We start from the raw sequence: 26,120 nt of genomic DNA on the forward strand, positions 1-26,120 counted from the left end.
GTATGGACCAAATAAACTAGCATTCATGGACTCTTTTCTTCCTCCCAGCCTATGAAGTGGGGTTGTTCGGCACAAATAGTAATTGCATTTCAAACATCTGACATTACTTACTGTTTGTGGTGTGGGAAGATCAGCTATTTAAATTAGATGGTTTTTGAGATCTTGTATGTGGCTATTGTGCATATGCCTGCCACCTAGTGTTGAAGATGCAGATGTGACTTTAAGATCTGTTGGAGCCAGCATAAGAGGTTTTAACATGTTAATGTTTTGGAAAAATATGGTTCTGTTAGATCAGTTTGTTTGGAAATGTAACACTCTTTCCCAAAGTTTTCTGATCTTTTAATTTTGTTTTCATCTCATCCCTAGTGGTCACCAAACTTGTCAATCGGGGATATCAGCCACACCTTGAGGACTTCCTGCTGAGAATTAACTTCAATAATTATTATCTAGATGTTTAGCTTTTATGATGTGTTATTGAAAATGGTATCTAAATTACATTGTTTAAATATTTAATTTTTAAACATAATGCATCTAAGTATTTGTCCATGTACATATTTGTATATCTATGTGATATATCAACATCAGTGTTGTGGAACACTATGCCACAGTTACACAAATATAAAGAGATTTGTGATGACACAGATCAGCATTTATAACTTATTATGCAGGAGGAATTAGCATGACATTCTGATTTACTAATCTGCCATATTTATAATTAAAACAATGTTTTTAAAGCTGTATATCTTGATGCACGCTTATTTTTAACTGTCTTACTGGATTTTCTTTCAATAAAATAATCGTATCTCAATCCTGTTACCAATTTGTGGTCACTTCTTACCAGTCTGAAATTTACACAACCATCATTTACAAAGGCACAGCTAGGTGTGGGTAATCTTTGATTATTTTTCTCATAAATATTGGTGAGCCAATCAGTGGATGCACAGATTAAAGGCTATTGGCATCAATGTTGTCCATTTAAAACTTTGTACATCAACTGCAAAGAGTTTAAATTCTGCATTCTTTAAATAGGCTCTGATTCTATATTCTAATAGGTATAAGTACTGAGTGCTTCTGTTTTTAAAATGTTAACTCCATGGTAAAGGAACAAGGAGTTCACAGAAACAACTATTGAAGGCATTGGTGACTCACTTTAATTTCCTCAGGAAATCTTACTTGTAAAATTGGAATGACTAAATCTAGGCAGGATTTTTTGCTATTAGATTGAAATATAGTAATTGTAGTCTTTGACATTTTTTATATTTACTCTTCTCATCAATCACATCAGATTAAAGCACCTAAATAGAGCTATAATCTGTTGCAATAAATACCCATATTTAAGGATTAGTAAATGTTATTTAACTATGTTATTATCAATCTATTTTTAATCTGCAGTAATCCACCAAATTGTAGGATACAAATAATTGTGGGAATGGTAAATTCATGTGCACAACTGTTTTATCCTAGTTAGAATAGATTGGTGTAGAAGGACTTAAGAGAGACGTTTAAAGAATTTGGAAATAAAACAATTACCTTGAAATATAACACTAGCTTCAATCCCGCATTTTTGATGGAACTTTAGCAAAGCAAGACAAATTGATATCAATCTTACTTTAGACTTTAGAGATGCAGTGTGGAAACAGGCCCACCGAGTCCATGCTGACCAGCGATCACCCCCGTACACTAAATGGTAACTCAGGGAGCCAGTTATGTGCATATCAGTTGCAATGATTTGCTACAATAGATTTCAATTAATGAACTGGTTATGAAGCATTTTAACGTTCTTACAATGTGAAAGAAGTAGATTTCTCTCATTTACTGTTCCCGTCTTGATATTTATTGCTGCATTGCAAAAGCAAGACATCTATACAACTTGCATAAATTTTAGAAAACATCAGTTTAAGTTTACAACCAAATTACCATTTTAAATAGTGTATACATATATAAAAGGTTCCTCAGAAAAGCAGAGTGCAAATTATCATGCAAAGAATTAAAGTTGATTTGTGCGTTAACATTAAAAATGTTGAGCATTTTAAGAGTACAACAGTTTCCACATCTTACAAAAATAGCTCTGTGTCAGAGTTGATATGTTTGTATTCATGATAACAGATTTTAGCTGGAGAGCTTTCATTTCAATCTTAAACCAGCACCTTTGTCCCAATAGTTCTACATCCTCATTTGCACATATTTAATTGGTGAATTACTTGAAGTAACTGAACACAATGAAAATATATTGAATTAAATGGCCTTAAGCTTAATAATTTTTTTTTGTCTTCAAAAACTTGTAAATCATCTCTGCACGCGTTATTCAACATAACTTAGAATAAGCAGTGGTCTCAAATGGTGTTAATGTCCAGCCACCTGTATTCTTATGAGCATCACCACTTCCTTACTTATTTGATGTCAGTGTCGGCAACATTCCTCCTTGGATACAGCAATTTGCTTTCTGTTAGCTGTACAAAAATTGAATCCTCATCCAAATGTTATGAGGTTTTTTTAACATGAATTTAGCAGTTAGAGATTTATTGTGAGTGAGCCTGTATATCTTTGCTGCGGTTGCAAAATAGGACATCTTGAAGGGATGGTGGGGACAGATACTTAAAGACCTTGATTACCTTAAAGAACTGTGGAGCTGAGCACTTGAAATACCAAGTGCCATAGCAGAGTAATGGAAAATAAGATTGCTACATGTAGGTAGGTGGCTGGCTCAGGCTGCAGGCCCAACTCCATGCCATACAATTGTGTGCTAATAAGTGACTTGTATAACAATCAGTATTTCATTCCAACAATCTAAAAAAAATCCATCTCAAACAATTCTTGCCTTAAGGACATGATAAGGATAGATCTTTCAAAAAAGCATATCTTTTTAAACTAATATTTGAACCACTGTTTTCACCAAGTGGTTGTGGCTGTGATTTGGCTGACCACATTATGGTCAAGGGAATTCATGCTTTAACTATATCAGTGAGACAAAGAATTTAGAACCATCTGGTACTGATTTACATAATGGAAAAATCTCCATTTTACATCTGTTGTGAGGAAAAAGTAGCACTCTCTAGTTATCTTGTTTTGGCTTCTCCATCTGTAAAGAAAACCTCAGTTTAACAGTCCATCCCTAAAGATTATGATTTAACCAGAAGCCAAAACAAGGTGTTTATGAAGATCAGGTAACTAAAAGTTTCCCAGACCAGTCTGGTGGCTTGCTGTGGTATGGTATTCTCTTGGTACTTAAAGTCTCACATGAAGCTGCAGCCTCCACTGTTGCTTCTTGCATCAGCTCTTCTTCCACACAGGCATCCTCACTGTATGGATGCTCCAGAAGCTTGAGAACCCGTCTGACCTAAAGGAACATGATCACCTTTGAGCATTCCAACCATAGTTCATTGTGATATTTGCTAACTACACGCAAGTCAAAAATTCCAAGAAATTTTAAAGTTAGCTTAGATTCGCAAGATTTCAAATGGCATTTTTTTCTTTTTACTATTGATACTTAAATTGGCCCACTTTCTAGTTTCCATGAGTGCATTTGTAGAATGTAAGAAATGTTTCTTGGCATCATAATAAATTGTACAAGGTAATTTGCTTGAGAATTCACACAGTCCTGATTGTGTAGGAAAATAACTGCAGATGCTGGTACAAAGCGAAGGTATCACAAAAAGCTGCAGTAACTCAGTGGGTCAGGCAGCATCTATGGAGAGAAGGAATGGGTGACGTTTCGGGTCGAGACCCTTCTTCAGTCTGAAGAAGGGTCTCAACCCGAAACGTCACCCAATCCTTCTCTCCCGAGATGCTATATGACCCACTGAGTTACTCCAGCTTTTTGTGACAGTCCTTACTGATGATTTAAACAACAGTCAACCAACAGCTTGTTCTATGAAGCAATAGTTGTGTTCCTAACCTTGTTATAGAAAATCATGTTATAATGACAATTTTGTAAATGAGGGATTGGGCTATTAACGCACAAGCCTCCTGTTACATTGTTTCAACAAGTATCATTGCACAAATGTTAATGGAAAATATTGTATGTAAAAAATGGCCACCCGCAGTTAAAGTAGCAGCTATGTTCTTACGAGATGATGGTGTCCGATTATTGTGAAGAGGTTACACGAGATGTTTGTTCCTTATACTGTTTAAATCCAAGATAGTTTTTTTGCTTTCAATTTCCAATGTAATATTTAAGTGGTTCTCTAGTTCCGAGTCAAAATCACATTATGACCAATTCAACCTGCATAATATAAATAGTGATCCCCAATTCATCACTCATTATATCTAACTCACGTTATGAAAGCACATTGTAGCAGAATTACCTGTATAATGAATGTTGTTTCCTATAATCTATGAACATGCTTAAACTGAGAATTTGATCTTCACTGTAATCAGACATTGTTGTTTGATTACAGCTACTACTTTAACTGTGGATATATATCTGCAGGGCAACTCATTTTAGAACAGTTTCATACAAATCTCACGGTTGACCAAACATCTTCCATCAATTATGGAAGAGCAAAAATAAAATGATCTTTGATTAAAAATTCTAAATATTGACATAAACAGTATATTACAATTATTTCAAAACATGGTATTTTAGAAATTTGGGAGATTTTTGCAATGGAGATTCTTGCTTTAAAGAAGAATCTTCAATGCTGCACCAAAGTCAGTGAATACAGCAGAGGGTAAGGGTTGCATTCACAAAAGGTTCTGAACCACAATTCCTGGGTGAATTGGAATGTTTTTTGTACCTTACCCACACCTATTACTGTGCAAACTTTAAGAGTACCTTATCATCAGACACTAATCTGCAGAAGGATTGTTACTTTGCACTTAACCTTTGAAATTGATGTAGTGAAATCTACCCACCTCCGAGAAGTCCCCATCCTCTGCAGCCGATATTGCATTTTGTGCAATGTAATTTCTCAGGATAAATTTGGGGTTGTTTGCATTCATCATCTTCACACGTTCAGTGTTTAGTTCAGCAACATCATCCACACCTTCTGCTTCATTCTCCAAACGAGACCTGAAAGGGATCAAAAACAAATATCTACATTTTTTCAGGTAAAAAAACCATTTTGAAAGCTCAAAGATGAACGATTGTAATTAACAGCACAGAATCTAACCCTTAGAAATACATATTAAAACTTTCTGTCATTACCACAGATGTATTTATGCCATAGGAATAATATAGAAATTAAATTAATTTTTTTAGCTTGAACTTTGTGCAAACATATTAAAAAGGATGTTAAATACAGAAAGTGTTTTTTAATAGGTTTTTAGTAAACTGAAAGATGAACTGCAATCCAGCAAAAGTTGAAAAATGCAATACAAATTGTGCACTTGTTGAACATTAAGTAGTCCAAATTATTTATAGATTCATACCTTCCAGGAAAAACAAACTGAGAATCACCCAATATTTACCAAGTAGAGATTTAACTGAGGTGTATAAAATTATGAGTCATAAAGATATGCAGCATGAAAACAAGTTCTGCAGCTCAACTCATCCGTGCCAACTAAATTGCCTAATCCCACTTAGAAATATAGAAACATAGAAAAATAGGTGGAGTAGGCCATTCAGCCCGAGCCAGCACCGCCATTCAATATGATCATGGCTGATCATCCAAAATCAATACCCCGTTCCTGCTTTTTCCCCATATCCCTTGATTCCTTTAGCCCTCAGAGCTCAATCTAACTCTCTCTTGAAACATCCACTGCCTTCTGAGGCAGAGAATTCCACAGATTCACAATTCTCTGGGGAAAAGTTTTTCCTCATCTCAGTCCGAAATGGCCTAACTCTTATTCTTAAACCGTGACCCTACCCCTGGTTCTGGACTCCCACATCGGGAACATTTTACCTGCATCTAGCCTTTCCAATCCTTTAAGAATTTTATGTTTCTATATGATCCCCTCGTCCTTCTAAATTCCAGTGAATACAAGCCCATTCGACCCATTCTTTCATATGTCAGTCCCACCATCCCGGGAATTAATCCGGTGAACCTATGCCGCACTCCCTCAATAGCAATAATGTCCCTCCTCAAATTAGGAGACCAATTGCATGCAATACTCCAGGTACAACTGCAGTAGGACCTCCTTGCTCCTAAATTTAAATCCTCTTGCAATGAAGGCTAACATGCCATTAGCTTTCTTCACTGCCTGCTGTACCTTGCATGCTTACTTTCAGTGACTGATGTGCACTTGCCAGCACTTGGCCTATAATTCTCCAAACCTTTCCTATCCATGTCCCTGTCTTAAGCATCTTTTAAAAGCTGTAATTTTACCACTTCTGGGAACTCGTTCCATGTATGCATCACTCCAACCACATAGGTTGCTTCTCGGGTGTCTTTTAAATCATCCCTCTCATTAACCTGTGGCCTTTAGTTTAAGACTACTCTTATGTTGGAGAACAAAAACTGGTTGTTCACTGTATCCAAGCACTTCATCATTCTATACAATTCTTACCCTTCAGCCTCCTATGCTCCAGGAAAAAGACCTAGCTTTTCCAGCCTCTCCTTATAACTCATATCCTTCTTCCTGCCATATATATATTTCTTTAAATCTTAAGAAATCTATTTCAACACCAGATTTTTTTCAGTTGCAGCTTCGAACCTGTACTTCTGTAGCCAGTCTGTCCATGCTTTCTTGAGTTTTCTCAGTTGCTCTTCTGTTGTCATCTGCTGAAGCTCGGAGAAGCGCTCTATGCGATCCATTTCTTTAGCAACTCCTTGCTTGTCTCCAATCAGTTCAAAGAGTTGTGGGTTGGACTGAGACAGGGCCAGCAATATGGACAGCTGTCTGGGTGGACAACCAAGACACGATCATAATTTAGCTTACAGCGCCTTAAAATATATGTACATCAAAACAGACAAATTACTGTGTATGAAACATAATACAGGCAAGAAGCAGGGTAACAGTGGTGTTGAAACAATTATAAAACGCGCCAACACGCTCAGCTGGATAGACAGTATCTAACCAGCTGGAGAGACAATAAAAGTTTACCTTTTAGGTTAATGATCTTTCATCAGAACTGAAAAAGTGAGAAAACAAGTGCTGTAAACTGTAAAGGGAGGGAGGGAAGGATGTGTAATAGGAAGAGTAGCGCCAGCAATGGCTGCCTCACCAACAGTATGTCTGTTCTTTCTTCTGTTTTGTTATTTAAAGTACGTGTTAAAGAGTGTGTTTTAGTGTTCCTTGGTTTGTTTTAAGTGGGGGGTGGGCTGGGGAAACCTTTTTTAATCTCTTACCTCAATGGAGATGCGATTTTTTTCCATATCGTATCTCCGTTCCCACTGCGGCCTAACATCGTGGAGTGGCGTGATCTTTCCTGGAGACAGACCCGGCGCTTCAACCGTGGGCGTAGCGTGGACTTACCATCGTGGAGTTTGCGATCCCTTTGCTGGGGATCGACTGTGGAGAGCTCCAACCTTGGGCCTGTGGACTTTAACATCGTGGAGCCCGCGGTCCCTGGTTAGAGACCAATTCGGGACATCCAAGCCGCGGAGAGTTTCAACCGTCACGACGTGGGAGTTTTGATCGCCCCAACGCGAGGGCTTCGGATCGCCGGCTACGGGAGCATCGATCGTTCCAACCACGGGAGAATAAAGAGGCAGAAGATTGGACTTTATTACCTTCCATCACAGTGAGGAATGTGGGGAGCCACTGTGGTGGATGTTTATGTTGACTTTTATTTTATGTGGTTGTGCGTCTTGTTGCTTTTCACTTAGTATGGCTGTATGGTACACAAATTTCACTGTACCTTAATTGGTACACGTGACAATAAACTGACCATGAAACCTTGAATATATGTAATAGGGAGGAGCATAATTTTGTGCTACCTATGCAAATATTTTCAATGTTGGCAGCTGGAAAGAGAAATTAAAATATTGGCTGTAAACCTGAAACAAAGGAGATTGCTGAAAATACCAAGCAAATAGGCTGTATCCATGGAGGGAATTAAAAAAAACCTTAGTTAATGTTCGAGATGGATGACTTCGCATCAGAACAACTAGTTAATGGAAATTGCTAAATTCAGTAGAATTACAAGATTTACGAAAAAGGTCTGAAGAAGGGTCCCGACCCTTAACATCACTCATCCATGTTCCACAGAGATGCCTGACCCACTGAGTTACTCCAACACTTTGTGTCCTTTGCTGAATTCAATGCTCTGGAAGCTTGCAACCTGCAGCAATGGAAGAGTTAGTGCTGCTCCTCGATTTTATGTTGTACATCAGTGGAAAAGTGTAAGATGCCAGAATCACACTGCTGGACTGAACATATGGTGATCATCCACCCTGTGCTTGATTTCGCCAATGAAAAAGAAACTGCATTGTGACCACCAAATGTAAAACACGGCAGTAGAAAATTCCAGTCCCCTGTTACTTTCCATTTTTGATTTCCAATGACACCCAACCTAAGCTTGAGGAACAGCACCTTTTCTTCCATTTATGCATGTTACAGCCTTCAGGACTCAATGTTAAATTCAACAATTTCATCTAACCTTTCCAGTTTGTATTAGACCCGGCCAGCTCATCTACCTCGAACATTAGCTTAATTTTTTTGTGTTTGTGGGTTTTTCCGCTTTGGTTTCAGATTTGCAGCAACTAAATTTTTGTGCTTCAATAACCACTGTGCTGCATGGACGGAATTAATCGGGTATTTTTACAAAGCAATATTCTTTTAATTGTTTTTATAACAACATTGAGTACATTTTAAAGAAACAACTAAATAAATCAAAGTAAAATTTTAATTAAATGGTCAGACACAACCTTCCCTTAATATAGAAATTGATGACAAAGCACCACACTTTCTTACCGTGGGTCCATACTTGGTGTGAAAGCTAATTTCAGCTCTTCCAGTGATGCACACTGTTCAATCAATTTTGCAAGAAATTCTGCAAATGTGAAAGAAGTGGACGATCCAGGAATTGGAATATCACTAAGTAAACGGAAGGAGTTTGTAAAATCTGCACCTGAATGGAGCAAAGAGATGTCATTTAAAATGTGCTTGCAATTCTAGCTCAATTAATTTGCAGTCTTCTCTGCACAGATGTGGCATTAAGCATATATGTCTGGATTTTGTGATTGTAAAGTAATTGTGAAAGTCGGGGCAACCCTGGAATTTCCACGTATGATATGAATTACTGAATACTGAATTACTGTTGGTAAAATCCTTCGCACTAATATCTAATTATATTGGAATTGGATTACAATTACCACAGAAAAAAATATTTTAATAGACCTAAAAGTATTTTGTGATGATTATTAGGTATTTATTCACAAAATGCTGGAGTAACTCAGCAGGTCAGGCAGCATCTTGGGAGAGAAGGAATGGGTGACGTTTTGGGTCGAGACCTGAAACGTCACCCGTTCCTTCTCTCCCGAGATGCTGCCTGACCTGCTGAGTTACTCCAGCATTTTGTGAATAAATACCTTCGATTTGTACCAGCATCTGCAGTTATTTTCTTATATTATTAGGTATTTGCACATTTCAATCGTTAGTTTATAGTGTGTTTATTAAGTCCAGTATACAGTGTGGGAATCTTTCAGTGGGATTCACCACCGCTGATTTACAATCACATTTGTATACTCTGGTTCTTCAGAACCATTACCTGACAGCAACTAGAATCATAAAAGAGGTGGTGCATGCAAGATCTTTTGGTGACAACTTTCTTAATGGCTGGTGGTAATCGCAAATTCCACAATGTAAAAAATACCAATTATATTTAATCTGGGTGTATTAAGCACTGGCATTTAGGATATGCCTCTAGCACCCATGGATGAATGGCATGTTTAAAATCAATCCTCCCCCACCCTGTCAAATCTCCCATTCGTTACTTCACTACACCTATTTATCACTTAACGAGGAGATGAAAAAGGTGCACGGAATTACATAGAATGATAGCAGGGTTTTTTAAAGGAATGGTTAGAAAGGGAAAATAGAATAAAGAATGATGAGCAGTTTGTAAATAATCTTAGATATAGGCTTTGAGGATGTATATAAAAATTTCAGAGGTATGGTTAATTCTATAGGAAGCATAAAACTATCCTACAAACCTGTTGAATGGAAAACATACAATAGATCAGAAACTAACGCTTCATCCTCTGCCTTCTCACATCTAAGTAGACCCAATTTTTTTCTCATCTTTTGCAGGAAGTGGTGGTCAAACTCTGACTTAAATTCCTCTTCAATGATAGACTGACCCACTTCCAGGGTAAGCTCAGGAACCAAGACTTCTGCCAGTTTGCCCAGATTCCATTTACAGATTTCAGGTTGTCGGTTATAAGCATAACGGCCTCTATTATCAGAAGCATTACATACAAAATCCGGATCAAACCTTTGATTGGAGGAAGAAATGTATCATTATACTGACCATGGCTCATGCAATCTTTGCAATAAAATAGATTACTGAATTTGGTTATCTATGACCTTATCTAGATTATTTGGACATTGAAAAGCAGCACTTTTGCAAGTAAAAAAAAGCAATATGTGGCTACCAAACAAAAATCATGTGCAAGCTACTGCAAAGCCGTAGAAAAAGTTGTTCTTTGTATTAAGTAAACAATAACAAAATAAACAGTTCAATTCAAAAAAATTACGTCATTTCTTTTCTACAATGCAGCTAAATTACCCAAAGTGCTTAAAAAGAGCACTTTTACTTAGCAAGGATACCAAGCAATTCCAGATGTTAAAAAGTGAGACAAAGTAAAATTCTATCATTGTCACAGCGCAAGATCACAAATCAGTTCCAGGTTAAGAGACCCAAGATCACTAGGAATCGAGTTCAGCTACTCAACCTAAAAGTCAAGCTTTTAATAGAATGGCACAAACATTGTGCCTCTAAGTTATTTGCTTTACATCAGAGGCAGGATAGTTAATAGATAATCTGATATAAATTTTCAAGATAATGAAATGTAACGGATAAAATAAATTTCAAGAGGGATTTAGATTTAACACTTGGGGCTAAAGGAATTTAGGGAAAAAGCAGGAATGGGGTACTGATTTTGGATGATCAGCCATGATCATATTGAATAGTGGTGCTGACTCGAAGGGCCGAATCCTACACCTATTTTCTACGTTTCTATGATGATAGATTGCATCTATTGGTTAAGATCACAAAAACAGGAAAATTAGAATGTGGACAGCCTATTGCAAACTATTATTGAAGCATTAAATAAAATCCTTTGTATTATTAAATGTACTACAGACACTACAAAAAAATTGAAAGCGATGTGAATAACATGGATAAGAACACTAGCATGAAAGGGACAATTTCCCATTGCTATGAATGAGTCCAACGCAGATTTATCAGTTCATTACAGATATCATCCAGTTAATTAATAGCACAAACTGCAAAACTATTTGTAAAAATTTAACAAATAGATTAAATACTATAACTTAGTCAAATTTGTTTTCGCATTTTTAATTAGCATGAATTAAGAGTTGCCTAAATTGGTAGTCTGGTATTGATCATAATTAGAACAATGTGTGGAGGTATTCCATACGGTATCCAGCACAGGATTCATAGATAAAAACGTTAACTGCTGAGTTGGAAATTTGCCGTCATACAGATCTCATGCTTTGATTCAGAAGACAATAGACAATAGGTGCAGGAGGAGGTCATTCGGCCCTTCGGGCCAGCACCGCCATTCAATGTGATCATGGCTGATCATTCTCAATCAGTACCCCGTTCCTGCCTTCTCCCCATACCCCCTGACTCCGCTATCCTTAAGAGCTCTATCTAGCTCTCTCTTGAATGCATTCAGAGAATTGGCCTCCACTGCCTTCCGAGGCAGAGAATTCCATAGATTCACAACTCTCTGACTGAAAAAGTTTTTCCTCATCTCAGTTCTAAATGGCCTACCCCTTATTCTTAAACTGTGGCCCCTTCTAAAACCACAGGTTGAAACCAGTTTTGTGTGGGTCCAGTAAATGGCCAAATAAAATTATTGACTAGGTAAATTTTGATTTTTAGCTGATGTAAAACCAAAGGATCAGAACTCAACATAAGTTTTCATTAAGAATCCAATTTCAGTGACACAAAATCAATAATATGTGCAAGAGAAAATGAACCTTAAAAAAAAACCTGAAATGATGTGTTGACATTAGTTCTTTTCAAGGTACTGAACTTTTAATAGCCATGACGTAAACTGTCTGTCCCGTCTCAGCTTGATAGGCACTAAACAGCCTGAAATCCTCCGAAATTCCTTCACCCAGCTAGAGAAAAAGCAGCACGAGGCAGAAAGATAAATAAAGAGCAGACAGATTTAATAAATTCAAAACCAAGGAAAAAACAAATCGGCAGATGCTAATAAACACGTGTAATAAAAACTGAAAATGCTGAAAACACTTAGCATGTCAGGCAGCATCAGTGGAAGGAGAAACAACGTTAATGTTTCAGGTTTGTGACTCTTCAGAACTGGGCAGAAATTAAGATTAATTTTCATTATGAAAACGTTCAATGAAACAAAGTTAATGACCAGAAGTACAAGAGAAAATTAACATACTGTTCCGACAAAGGGTCTCCCAAATAAAAAGTTAACTCTGTTTGTCTTCCCGTAATTAGTGTTTTCAGCATTTTCTTATTTAATAACCTTATTGCAAGCCATCATCAATATTAATATGGCATGCCTTAAAACACAGAGGAAACAACTTGTTACACTCAAAATTATGGTTTATTTGGCAACAATATTTAGAAAAATTATCACCCTAAAACTATAAATAATTTCCAGTTACATTCAAAATCTATATACCTGTCCATAAAGCCAAAAGGTCCATAGTCGATGGTAAGTCCTACAATGCTCATGTTGTCTGTGTTTAGTACACCATGACAAAAACCAACACACTGCCATTCAGCAACCAGTCGGGCTGTCCTCTTGGTTACCTGTAGATTTAGAAACATAGAAGAGTGGGAAGGCAGCAGGTCATTCAGGCCTTCGAGCCTGCTCCACCATTCAATACCATCATGCCCGATTCTCAGTCAGGATACCAAATTCCCAGTCTCTCTAAAATCCCTCGTTATGTTTTGTGCTGTCCAAAAATCGATTTACCACCGTAAATATATTCAACATCTTAGCCTCCTCCTATGGTATAGAATTCCATTGGTAAACTAGTTTCAGAATAACTTTTATGTCTACATATATTATCCCACATCCTGAGACAACAACCCTCTCCCTCACTCCATTCCCCTCCCTCCCTCACTCCATTCCACCCCCATTCCATTCCTCCCCTACTAGTTCTAGACCGTACCCCAGACAGGGAAAACATTTTTCTTACACCCATCTCATACAAATAAGATCAGTTATGTGCACGGGACCCTATTTCGCCATGCAATAAAGTCCACTATTCGATTTAGTACTCATATTTTGAAAAGTACTCCAGTTCTACAAAGTTAATTACCAGTGCGCGTTTAGTATTGGTTAAAGGAAATGCTGGGAAATGCATCTTCAACCCAATTAAAGGAATCAAACATTTAAGCATCAGCATTTCCTGCTTCCAATTAAATATCAGAGTCAGAAGTGTTAAATGCACCAAAGCTTGTCATGTGATCAAGGTCACCCAGCCTGCAAGATTACTCATACACTATTACTACTTGTCTTCTTCATTGATAACAGACTTTGAATTGTATTTTTGCCCTGAACTCAGATCCATTGAAGCAGAGACTTTCCAGAAATTAATTTTGCATTCATTTTCATTTTGCTTAACTACCTCATATGAAGAGTCTCAATTTATGCTGACACCTTGAAAAAACAATCTAAATAAGGTTCTTCGCAAATGATTCCATTTATTTGGTTAATCTTGTCTAGCATTTGCTGCTGCCTCAAATATAGATTGTTAACTTTTTTTAAAGACACAAAACACATGAGAAGGACAACACACAACTCACAGATAGGCAGCAAACATGTCTTTATGCAGCCACTCTGACCTGGTCCAGTACAGGTGACTAATTGTCCTATCCAGTCTGCTCCCAAAATTTGCCTTTGTCACAACTGCCCATCACCATAAAAATAAGATTAATCCAAGGCTAAATATTTCCTGTTATAAAATACAGCCAAAAATTATCCCATATATTTTTCTCTTAATGGGAAAACATGTCACTGCATTTAAGATTAGCAAGCTTAAATACTGTTAAACAATAATGTTAAACAATAATGTTCATTTTTCATTGAGTATTTTTCACATCTAATTTTCATGTACGAAGTGGAGGAGTGACATGGAGGAGAGGGTAAATAACCACCCCTCCAATTGGATGTAATCAGACAAAAAGTTTTAAATTTTGCAGTCAACTTAATTTTGTGATACTTAATACAATTTTGAATGCACCTCAGGTGAGATCAATTAACGTGACCAGGAATCAAATTTGGAACCTTCCTGGCTTGCGAGATTTCAGATTTGAAATGTGCATGAAAATGAACATTTTTGCATGGTCACAATTTCAAAATATATAGCAGTATAGCACACTTGTATTCTCTTTGGATGTTATGTTGCAACAAACAAGGTCATTAAGAAAAGCTGAAAATTCTTACTTCTCTGAAGAAAGCAGCATTCCTCTGTGCCTTGTCCTGAGGGTGTGCTTGCTGAATTTCTGGATAGAATGTCCCAATGACATAGTCAAGCATTTGTATTTTAATATCATTTCTACCAGAACTAGGTCCCCTTCGACCTGTCTGCTCGTCCACATCTTTAAAGATCTCAAAAGATCCAAATCTAGTTTAATTAAACAGGATGTATTAATGCATCGTTAACGAAATAAGACTAAAATATATGTTTGTAAAGCTGTAAAAGTTTGCACAGATCATATCTAAAATGGAAATACCGTAGAAATGTAGGAGCAACACGGAGGACAATAGTGCATCTTTCATATTTTGGATGCCCATCATAGAATATATCCCTGATTACTTTAGAATCGGATGTTGCACAAGTTCCCCCTCGTGTTGTTGGTATTCCAAGATGGTGCATGGCCTCACTGCAGATAAATTCTCTAATGCTGGAGCGAAGCACTTTTCGACCATCTGATTGCCTGCAAATGTGAACATAGTATGAAACATTATGAACTGTACAAATATATATTGAATCCAAGATTACTACATACTATGCTTGCTGAGTACGTTGCCTTGTCCTGATACTATATATCACCACAGAAAGTTGAAGTATATTAGCATTTAAATAGAAGAGGAATATGTACTATACTTCTCCCCATTGACGTTGAACAAAGCATAATTGAAAAGAATTAGATTTAGAACCAAATGAAATATTAGGATGCGTGACTCAAAGTTAATGTTGAAAACTTGCATTTTATCAACAGTTGATTGTATGTGAGAGGAAACTGAGGCAAAAGAGTCTAAGTAGTGAATTCTACAGCTTACTAAATGGGCATATATTAAACAGTCCACATGTGTGGCAAAATTGTGCTTGGTGCCGTAGCAGGAATTGGGAGGCGGTGATGGAGGAACAGCAACATAATTCCAAGTCAGAAGACTGTGCTTCTTGGAGATGGGGGGGGGGGGGGGGGGGGGTCGTCGTTTGGAAGGAGCTGTTGGGAGTACACATTACAGCCACTGTGCTGCCATGGCAGAGGCAATGAATGTTTGGATGAGGGATGGGGAAATCAACAAAGCAGATTGCTTTGTCCTGGGTGCTGGACTACTTGATGTGTTGGAGCTGTACTCAGAGACACATAGAAAATATTCCATCGTGCTTGTAGGAGCCATTTATGTTTACTGGCTGTCCTAGCATATTATATTATTTTGCATCTTGTATTATTTTTGGGCACTTGGGGGTTGTCATGAGATGAATACATATATGGGCATAAGGGGCATATATGGGTATAACGTACTGGGAGGAGCCAGAATTAGGAATATTTGGGAATGCAGAGATAGGAGATAGACACGGAGAAGCTATGGCTAGATACAGTTCCTCAGACTTATGATGGGAGAAATACAAATCTGTTTGTACTACTACTACTTCAATAAACTACTTAATTAAACTGAAACGTCGTGAAGATTTCTCTGTTGTCGGTTTGTGTCAAGATCTATCACTGCAGCTGTGAAATGGTGGTAAGGGGAAAGGACTTTATCATAAGGACTGAAGTTGCCTCTTCTCTACAACACTTCCCGGAGCCCTGTCATTCACTATGTTGTACCTGCCCTGGTTAGACTTCACAAAATGCAACACCTCCCACTTCCCTGTGTTGAACTCCAGAATGAGGCAGGAATGTCGAAGAAAAGCAGATGATCAAAGGGAAAAGCTGGAGGAAGACAAGGAGGTGTCAGGACAGGAACCAGGGAGTGTCAGGACAGGGAACAGGAGGAGACAGAGATCAGGAAGCAGGCAGATCAGGACATTGATGCATGTGAAGGTGTCTGAAAAGGACTCATGGATCAGGAGGATGGATCTGGGATCAGGACAGGGACCAAAGGGATCAGGGAGCAGGCAGAGGCACCAGGGAGCAGGTAGAGAGAGGCATCAGGGAGCAGGTAGAGGCATCAGGGAGCAGTTAGAGGCATCAGGGAAGCAGGCAGAGCCATCAGTCTGATGAAAAGTCTCGACCCGAAATGTCACCATTCCTTCTCTCCCGAGATGCTGCCTGACCCGCTGAGTTACTCCAGCAATTTGTGTCTACCTTCGATTTAAACCAGCATCTGCAGTTCTTTCCTACAGGCAGAGGCATCAGGTACAGGTGTCAGGGCAGGGATCAGGAGGAAAGATCAGGACAGAGATTCGGAAGCAGGCATGGGGATCAGATTCAGGTAGAGGTATCAGGGCAGGGATCAGGAGGAAGGATCAGGACAGGGATCAGGAAGCAGGCAGGGGGATCAGGACAAGGTTCAGGGAGCAGGCAGAGGGTCATGCAGCAGAGGGATGAGGGATCATGCAGCAGAGGGGTGAGGGACCATGCAGCAGAGGGGTGAGGAATCATGCAGAAGAGGGGTGAGGCAGCAGAGGGGTGAGGAATCAGGCAGGGGAGGGGTGAGGGATCATGCAGCAGAGGGGTGAGGGATCATGCAGCAGAGGGGTGAGGCAGCAGAGGGGTGAGGCATCATGCAGAGGGGTGAGGCATCATGCAGAGGGGTGAGGCATCATGCAGAGGGGTGAGGCATCATGCAGAGGGGTGAGGCATCATGCAGAGGGGTGAAGCATCATGCAGCAGAGGGGTGAGGAATCATGCAGCAGAGGGGTGAGGCAGCAGAAGGATGAGGCATGATGCAGCAGAGGGGTGAGGGATCATGCAGCAGAGGGGTGAGGCAGCAGAGGGGTGAGGGGTCATGCAGCAGAGGGGTGAGGGGTCATGCAGCAGAGGGGGGGTCATGCAGCAGAGGGGTGAGGGGTCATGCAGCAGAAGGGTGAGGGGTCATGCAGCAGAGGGGTGAGGGGTCATGCAGCAGAGGGGTGAGGGGTCATGCAGCAGAGGGGTGAGGGGCTCTGACCTGGAGTAGGGTGTGGGTCCGGCGCCTTTGATCTGGAGCTCCCAGCGGCGGCCGCGGGGGCCGAGCACCTCGCCCAGGTAGATGGCGGCGCCGTCGCCCAGCTGCCCGGCGAACGAGCCGAACTGGTGTCCGCAATAGCAGTGCGCGGCGGACTGGGCGCCGGGCGGCAACCGGTTCCCGCTGAAGCAGTGCGCCAGCTCGGCGTCGGGCAGGTCGCCAAGGCCTAGGAGGCGGAGGGCGGCGACCGAGCGGGCCACCAGCCGCGGCGACTCCACCGGCGACGGCCGCACCAGCGAGAAGCAGGCGCCGTGCACCAGGCGGCTGCCCGCCTCGCCGCTCTCGTCCACTGGCAGCGAGCGCAGCGCCAGGTTGTCGAAGCGCAGGCTGTGCAGGCCCAAGCCCGGCCCCCCGCCGCTGCTCATGGCCGAGGCCCCGCCGTTGCCCAAGGCCGTGCCCATAACCGAGGCCCCGCTGCCTGCTCCCCGTCCACAGCCACACGCGGAACGGACGGCGCAGCGCACAGATACCCCGGCCATCGGCGGCTGCAGCGCCGCCCCTGGGCGGGAGGAGGATGTGCATCTCTCGGGTCGGCCCCTTTCGTCAGGCCTGAAGTTGAAGTTCTGGTTGAGGTTAGGGTTGAAGTTCTAGTTCTGGTTGGTTTTAGTTCTGGTTGAAGTTCTGGTTCTGGTTGAAGTTCTAGAACTGGTTGAAGTTCTAGAACTGGTTGGAGTTCAGGTTCTGGTTGAAGTTCTAGTTCTGAAGTTCTGGTTCTGGTTGAAGTTCTAGTTCTGGTTGAAGTTCAGGTTCTGGTTGAAGTTCAGGTTCTAGTTGAAGTTCAGGTTCTGGTTGAAGTTCAGGTTCTGGTCCTGGTTCTGGTTGATTACTGTGCCTCATAAGTGGTTATCTCGTGCAGGTCGGGGTGAGTAGAGCAGTGATTAAATTTTGAAGTGGACCTTTTTGACCAAGTTGAGGAGATCGAGTTGCTCAATCCCCTTTTTGAATGATTTAACATCGGGAGCAGCACGTGTATTGGGTGGTAACATATTCCACTCCCTTATCGTCCTTGGGTAAAGGGAACATTGGTAGCAAAGTTTACTGAAATTTAGCGAGTTGATGGTATAGGGAACGATATTTTGTCTTGTTTCATGGCAGTTGATGCTTTGGGTTAACGGAAGATTAGATGGCGTGATTTTGTGAATCTCCTTGTAAATTGCAATGTCTTAGCCTGGTTCTGCGGAGCTCTAGGGTATCCCATCTGGGAAGTCAGCATGTTATTCACGCTTGATTTGCACTTGTAGTCTTTGACATACAAAGCAGGCTGCCGGGCGTTGTACTTTCTCCAGGGTGATCTTCTTGTTGTTGTTGAAAGGATCCCATATGGCACCAAGTACTCCAATTTGGGCCTGACCAAGTATTCTTCGGTGTGTGTGTGTGTAGGAAGGAACTGGAGATGCTGCTTTACCCCGATGATAGGTACAAAAAGCTGGAGTAACTCAGCGGGTCAGGCAGCATCTCTGGAGAGAAACCAATGGGCCCTTCTCCAGACTATTGATTATTCATAATCCTGCAGCTTTTGCCAGGAGGTGGCAACATTGAAATGCACAGCAAGTATGTCTTTTTAATTTGACATTATTGCCAACCATCTCAGTGAAATATTAGAAGATGAATATCTGAACATTAAACACTTCGAGATGTTGCTTGTGGCAAGGATGTTTTATTATATGTACAATTACACAACAAAAATAAAGAAATTTAAACAGGACAGGGCTTGCTCAGACTTCCACCACACTCAGTAAACTCATAGTACAACTTTCCTGCACTAGCCCCATTTCTCTTGATTTCCTTAATATCAAACATCTGTGTTTGAGCATGACTGAACCACCTTCAGTGATCCCACCACCAGTCACATCTTCCAATCCCCACCCCTTTCTGCAGGGATCACTCCTTCTACACCTTCTTGTTTCGCTCACCCCCTCCCACCTAATCCATCCCCATTCCCAGGTACTTTTTCTGCGACCGTAGATGTAAAACCTGTTCCTGTACCTCCTCCCTCACATCCATCCATGGACACCTGCAGCACTTCCAGGTGAGACAGCAGGTTTACATCCACCTCATCTACTGCATTTGATGCTGCTGATGTGGCCTTTACATCGGCGAGACCTAGCGTAAACTAGGTGACCATTTTGCCAAACATTTGTGCTGTGTCCACCAAGGCCTGCTGTATTTTCTGGTTGCTAACCATTTGAACTCCTCTTCCAATTCCCATACTGACCTCTCTGCTCTGGGCCTCTTCCATTGCCACAGTGAGACCACACGTAAACTGGACAAGCAGCCCCTCATATTCTGTTTAGGTAGCTTACAATCTAATCATATTAACATTGAATTCTCCAATTTTAAGAACCAACATACCAGCCCCGACACAAAAAAAGGCAGCAGTGATGTCTGTCCTTCCATATACTCCCAAGATCAGGATTACCTACAGCCAGCATGTCAAGGGTCTGGAAAAATACCAACGCACTTTCTGAAAGATCCTCAAAATGCATTAAATGTACAAGTGAACCAATATCTTTGCCCTCTCCCAGGTCAACATACCTTGCATCAAGTCCCCAGTTACTCCCAGATGCCTACATTGGGTAGGTCACATTGTTTGCATGCTTGATATCATACTACCAAAAAGAGTTCTGTAATGGGAACAGATTATCACGTGGACAGTTGATTCAAGGACGTATTCAAAGCCTTCTGAAAGAAATGCAATAACATCACCGACTCCTGGGAGCCTGTAGCTCATGACTGATCAAAAAGGAGACTTAATGACTACCATCCAGTGGCTCTGATATTCACCATAATGAAGTGCATCGAAAGATTGGTGATGGCACACATTAACTCCAGCCTCCCAGCCAGCCTGAGTCACTGCAGTTTGCCTACTGTTGTAACAGGTACATTGCTCCGGCTCTAAACTCTCTGGAACATCTAGATAAGGACACCTATGCCACACTCCTATTTATTGACTATAGTTCCACCTACAACATCATAATCCCATCCAAACATCTCCAAACTCCCGGAGTCAGCACTCCCCTCATCCACAGATTCCGCTTTCTTACCATTGCCAACCACAACCACGGAGCAGTGCTGAACTACTATATACCGCTTTGAAGACCCTCGGACTATCCTTGATCGGATATACATGCTGGTTTTACCTTGCACTAAATGTTATTCCTTTATCAGGTATCTATACATTACAAATGGATCGATTGTAATCATGTATTGTCTTTCCGCTGACTGGTTAGCACACAACAAAAGCTTTTCACTGTACCTCAGTACACATTTTAATAAACTAAACTGAACTGAGGCTACAATCAGTGAGGTTAGAGACGATACTTCCTCCACAATAATTCTCAACACCGGTGGCCGTCCAGGATGCATTCTCAGCCTCCTATCAGGCTCACTGTACATTCCCTTATGCAATAGGCTAGCAAACCACATAATAGGCATGTGATATCATGAGAGGTAGAGTCATAGAGGGGAAATACATTTCCTCCCGGTGGATGCAACAAGGACTACAAACCATCATGGCTGCCAGCAAAAGACTACAAAACCCATAGTCAGCAGGGCTGCCTGCCCTGCTGACACTGATTCTGCTGACACTGATTCCTGCTGACACTGATTGCTGCTGCCACTGATTGCTGCTGCCACTGATTGCTGCCCAGCTGAACCAGTTGAGCTGATTGCCTCTAAAAGGGAAGGGAAGCAGTATATTTAAAGAGAGAGACAACGACTGGAGCAGAGAGGGAGAGAAGCAGTGCTTGAGTTATATTTTGTAAGAAGGCAGCAAGCTACAGTTTTGATTTAACTACCTGTTTTGGTTTTGTGTACCTGTCTGCAAACAATTAAGTTTACCTGTTTTTGGAAAAGACTAAATATATGGAATTTAAGTTTGAAAACAAGAACTTTTCTGTCTTCATTTCCGGCACCCACACCTCCCAACCTTCAAGAGAAAAGCTCCCGACCTCTCAAGACATCACAATGGTGGAGAATGCCAGATAAGGAGGGGTGGGTGAGTACGAATGTCCATCAGTGATTTGACTATCCGCTTGGCACAATTGAGAACCAGTGAGAACAACATGGAGGAAATGTTGAAGATGCTGGCTCAGAGTAACCAGATCCAAATAGAGACGAGCTGGGCTCTTTTGGAGGAACAAAGAAAAGCCAATATGTTGAAAGAAGAGGAACTCAGGTTACAGAGGATCCAGTCATCAACCACCAACCCGAGGGTCTGTGCCAGTGATTTTATTCCTAAAATGGGACCCACCGATGATCCAGAGGCCTATCTCCATGCATTCGAGATTACTGCAACCAGAGAAAAGTGGCCTAAAGACCAGTGGGTTGGTATCCTAGCCCCGTTCCTAGCCGGGGAATCACAGAAAGCTTTTCAAGACTTGGACAGTACAATAGCGAATAACTATGACATCTTGAAGCAGGAAATATTGAGCAGAATAGGACTTACAAAGTTTGGAATGGCTCAGCGTTTCCATAATTGGGGTTTTAGGAATGACCAACCCCCCCGGACTCAGATGCATGAACTTATTCGTATTACAAAGAAGTGGCTTGATCCGGATAAAAACTCTGCAGTAGCCATTTTGGAAGCATTGTTGTGAATTGATATTTACGTGCTCTGCCCTATGAGGCAAAAAGGGTTATCAGCCACAGTGCTCCTGTTGCAGCTAGTGCCTTAGTGGATGCAGTCGGACAGTTTCAGGCTACTAATGAAATGCTCCGTATGGAAAAAAAAGAGCAACCTATCGTTCAAGGACGTCAAGCAAATCCTCAGCCACAGCCCCAAAAACCCATACAGGGCAACCCAACCAGACAGGTTAATGTACAGGGATTATATCAGGCTGAACGAAGGAGAACAATCCTGGACAGGGACACCAGAACATAACATAAACATAACAACACTTTATTGTCACTCGGCACAACACCGAGCGAAATTTCAGCAGTCACACAAAATACAGCAAAAAAGAAAAGAACACAGGACACCCGACCCCAACACAAACATCCATCACAGTGACTCCAAACACCCCCTCACTGTGATGGAGGCAACAAAACTTCCCCTCTCTTCCCCCCGCACCCACGGACAGGCAGCTCGACCCCTACCGAGGCAAACGACACGCACAGCCCCCGCAAGGGGATGGAAGGCCCCCCGGCCGAGCCGCCCCGGGCACCGAAACGTCCCGCGGCCACACCGGGCGATGTTAAGTCCAACGGCCGAGCCGCACCGGGCACTGAAACGTCCCGCGGCCGAACAGCGCTGACGATGTTAAGTCCAGCGGCCAAGCCGCACCGGGCACTGAAACGTCCCGCGGCCACACCGGGCGATGTTAAGTCCAGCGGCCAAGCCGCACCGGGCATTGAAACGTCCCGCGGCCGAGCCGCACCGGGCACTGAAACGTCCCGCGGCCACACCGGGCGATGTTAAGTCCAGCGGCCGAGCCGCACCGGGCACTGAAACGTCCCGCGGCCGAGCTGCGCCGGCAATGTTAAGGCCCGCAGCCGAGCCGCACCGGGCACTGAAACGTCCCGCAGCCGAGCTGCGCCGGCAATGTTAAGGCCCGCAGCCGAGCCGCACCGGGCACTGAAACGTCCCGCAGCCGAGCTGCGCCGGCAATGTTAAGGCCCGCAGCCGAGCCGCACCGGGCACTGAAACGTCCCGCAGCCGAGCTGCGCCGGCAATGTTAAGGCCCGCAGCCGAGCCGCGCCCCGGGGAAGAGACCTAATAAAATAAAGGTTTCCCCCCGCCCCACCCCCCCACCCCACCCCACACCCCCACCACACACCCCCACCACACATACACAGCCAAAAACAGAAACAAAAACCATCCCAACACCGACACAAACAAAAAAAAAAGAAAAAAAGACAACAGACTGCCAGAGAGCCGCAGCCGTTAGGCGCAGCCAACTCCTCCAAGATGCTACAGATGTAGGGAAATGGGTCATATGTCATGGCAATGTGACAAAGTGGATGAATTGATGCCCACTGCAGACTCCTCTGGCAGCCAACCCACAAACCTTTATGCTGCCTTGATGGAGGGTGCTGAACACCCAGCTTTTATGTGCCCTGTGAAGCTAAATAACCAAGATGTGGAAGCTTTGCTGGACTCAGGGAGTAATTTCACACTAGTTCACAAATCTTTAATAGATGAAACAGACTTGCTGCAGGAAAAGACCCGACCCGTCTCCTGCGTCCATGGTGACACTCGTGAGTATCCAACTAGTAGTTTGAAGCTAGTAACAACCCAAGGCATGTGTGAAGTCAACGCAGGGGTTTTGGATGCCCTGCCAGTCCCACTCTTAATAGGACGAGACTGCCCCCTGTTCCACAGACTCTGGAGGGAAATACAAGAGAGACGATCTAGGGAGACATCACTGCCCAGAGGTAAGAACAAGCATAAGAGAAGCAGTCCTAAGAATAGGCCAGTGCTAGTTTAACGCCTACTTCTCCTCCAGTAAATGCTCTCCTGGGCGCGGTAGCATCATCCAATGATACGGGGACGGCTTCTGAAGGGGAGGGGCCGCAAGGAAACAATTGGCCATCATCAAGTAAGGATTCCAACCGGGTAGCAGACAGACCACCCCCGCTTTCAGGCCAGTATGGTACTGCTCAGCTCAAAGATCCTACATTGATAAATGCTTTAAAAAATGTTAGAGTACTAGAGGGTGTGGACCAGGGGCTGGGAAGTGGTTTAACTTATCCTCATTTTGCTATAAAGAATGGGCTTCTGTACCAGATGAAAAAAGGGCAAGATGAGGTAACAGAGCAGTTGTTAGTGCCAAAAGCATTTTGTCTCGCAGTGTTACAACTGGCCCATACACACTTGCTCGGGGCACATCTAGGAGTGGAAAAAACAAAAGACAGAATTCTGCAGAGGTTCTTTTGGCCAGGCATCCACAAAGAAGTTGAAAATTATTGCCGTAGTTGTCCAGAATGCCAGCTCACTGCCCCCCGGCCCTCATTTAGGAATCCTCTTATCCCACTACCAATCATTGAAGTCCCCTTTGAAAGGATTGGGTTAGATATTGTGGGCCCCCTACCCAAAAGTGCTCGGGGACATCAGTATATTCTGGTCCTGGTAGACTATGCTACCCGTTATCCCGAGGCTGTACCCCTCAGAAAGGCTACAGCCCAGCATATCTCAAAGGAACTGTTCCTCCTGTGCAGTAGAGTAGGGATTCCAAAAGAAATATTAACAGACCAGGGGACCCCTTTCATGTCTCGTGTCACCAAGGGCCTGTGCTCCCTCCTAAGGATCAAGCACCTCAGAACATCAGTATACCACCCTCAAACTGACGGTCTGGTAGAGGTTCAACAGGACCCTTAAAGCCATGCTAAGGAAGTCAATTGAAAGAGATGGGCGCAACTGGGACCAGCTCCTTCCATACCTGATGTTTGCAGTTAGGGAGGTGCCCCAAGCTTCTACAGGCTTCTCACCCTTTGAGCTCCTATACTGTCACAAACCCAGGGGGCTTCATGACCTAGCTAAAGAAGCATGGGAGAAACAGCCTTGTCTTCACCGCACTGTTATTGAGCATGTGGAGGCCATGAAAGACAGGGTGGCTACTATATATCCTATTGTCAGAGAACATATGGAAAAAGCTCAAAGGGAACAGCAAGCATCCTACAACCGCCCTGCACAGCCCCGAGAGTTCCAGCCAGGCGACCGGGTTCTGGTACTGGTGCCCACTGTTGAGTGTAAATTTTTAGCCACTTGGCAGGGGCCATACGAAATCATCGAAAAGGTGGGAGAGGTAAACTACAAGGTAAAGCAACCGGGAAGGAGAAAACCAGAACAGACTTACCACGTGAACCTGTTGAAAAAATGGCACCCGGCAGAGGTTCTATTAATTTGTTTACCCCCAAAAGAGTCAGGAGCACCACCAAGAGATGACATAAAGGCGGGCCCAGAGCTGTCACCCCAGCAACGTCAAGAGTGCATGGAGCTGGTTGACCGTAACCAAGATGTGTTCTCGGCCAAGCCGGGCACTACACATCTCGCGGTACATAAAATACGCACTAAGCCTGGAAAGGTAGTCCATCAGCGGCCCTATAGAGTTCCAGAAGCCCATAAGGAAACAATTAGAGAGGAAGTTAAAAAGATGCTTGAACTAGGAGTTATTGAAGAATCCCATAGTGCCTGGGCAAGCACAATTGTACTGGTCCCCAAACCTGATACGTCGACTCGATTCTGCAATGACTTTAGAAAACTAAATGAAGTGTCCGAGTTCGACGCTTACCCCATGCCCCTGGTAGATGAACTAATAGACCGTCTGGGAATGGCTCGCTTCATCACAACCCTTGACCACAAAGGGGTACTGGCAAGTTCCGATTTCCCTTGAATCCCGAGAGAAAACAGCCTTTGCAACAAGTGAAGGGCTTTTCCAGTACACCAAGTTACCATTTGGTCTACACGGAGCGCCTGCCACCTTCCAGCGGCTGATGGACCGGGTCCTGCGGCCCCACAAAGAATATGCTGCAGCCTATTTAGATGACATAGTGATACATAGCACAGATTGGGAAAGTCATTTGCCCCGAGTACAGAAGGTACTGGATGCTCTTCGTGTAGCAGGTCTCACAGCCAATCCCCGCAAGTGCAGGCTAACCTATAGTGAAACAGAGTACCTTGGTTACACAATAGGGCGTGGCCTTGTTAAACCTCAA

General features: G+C 42.6%; 2 protein-coding genes across 3 annotated transcripts in view; one reads left to right on the forward strand and one right to left on the reverse strand.

Annotated features, from left to right (window-relative positions):
- tubgcp6 (tubulin gamma complex component 6) overlaps positions 1–773 on the forward strand; it is a 38,345-nt gene extending 37,572 nt beyond the window's left edge. For both annotated transcript variants that reach the window (XM_078419770.1, XM_078419771.1), the window contains one exon: positions 367–773. In XM_078419770.1, coding sequence (XP_078275896.1) covers positions 367–458 — 92 coding nt within the window. In that variant the 3' untranslated portion in view covers positions 459–773. The remainder of the gene's footprint in view (positions 1–366) is intronic.
- A 702-nt stretch (positions 774–1,475) lies between these two features.
- selenoo1 (selenoprotein O1) lies at positions 1,476–17,944 on the reverse strand. Its single transcript, XM_078419772.1, has 9 exons — positions 17,409–17,944; positions 14,798–15,001; positions 14,508–14,688; positions 12,735–12,865; positions 10,038–10,318; positions 8,797–8,953; positions 6,595–6,780; positions 4,855–5,011; positions 1,476–3,337 (listed from the first exon to the last, which is right to left on the reverse strand). The coding sequence occupies exons 1-9, from the start codon at positions 17,942–17,944 to the stop codon at positions 3,152–3,154; spliced, it is 2,019 nt and encodes a 672-aa protein (XP_078275898.1). The 3' UTR covers positions 1,476–3,151.
- Between the last annotated feature and the right edge of the window lie 8,176 nt (positions 17,945–26,120).

This window comes from Rhinoraja longicauda, chromosome 23, assembly GCF_053455715.1.
Source record: "Rhinoraja longicauda isolate Sanriku21f chromosome 23, sRhiLon1.1, whole genome shotgun sequence".
Lineage (NCBI taxonomy): Eukaryota > Metazoa > Chordata > Chondrichthyes > Rajiformes > Arhynchobatidae > Rhinoraja > Rhinoraja longicauda.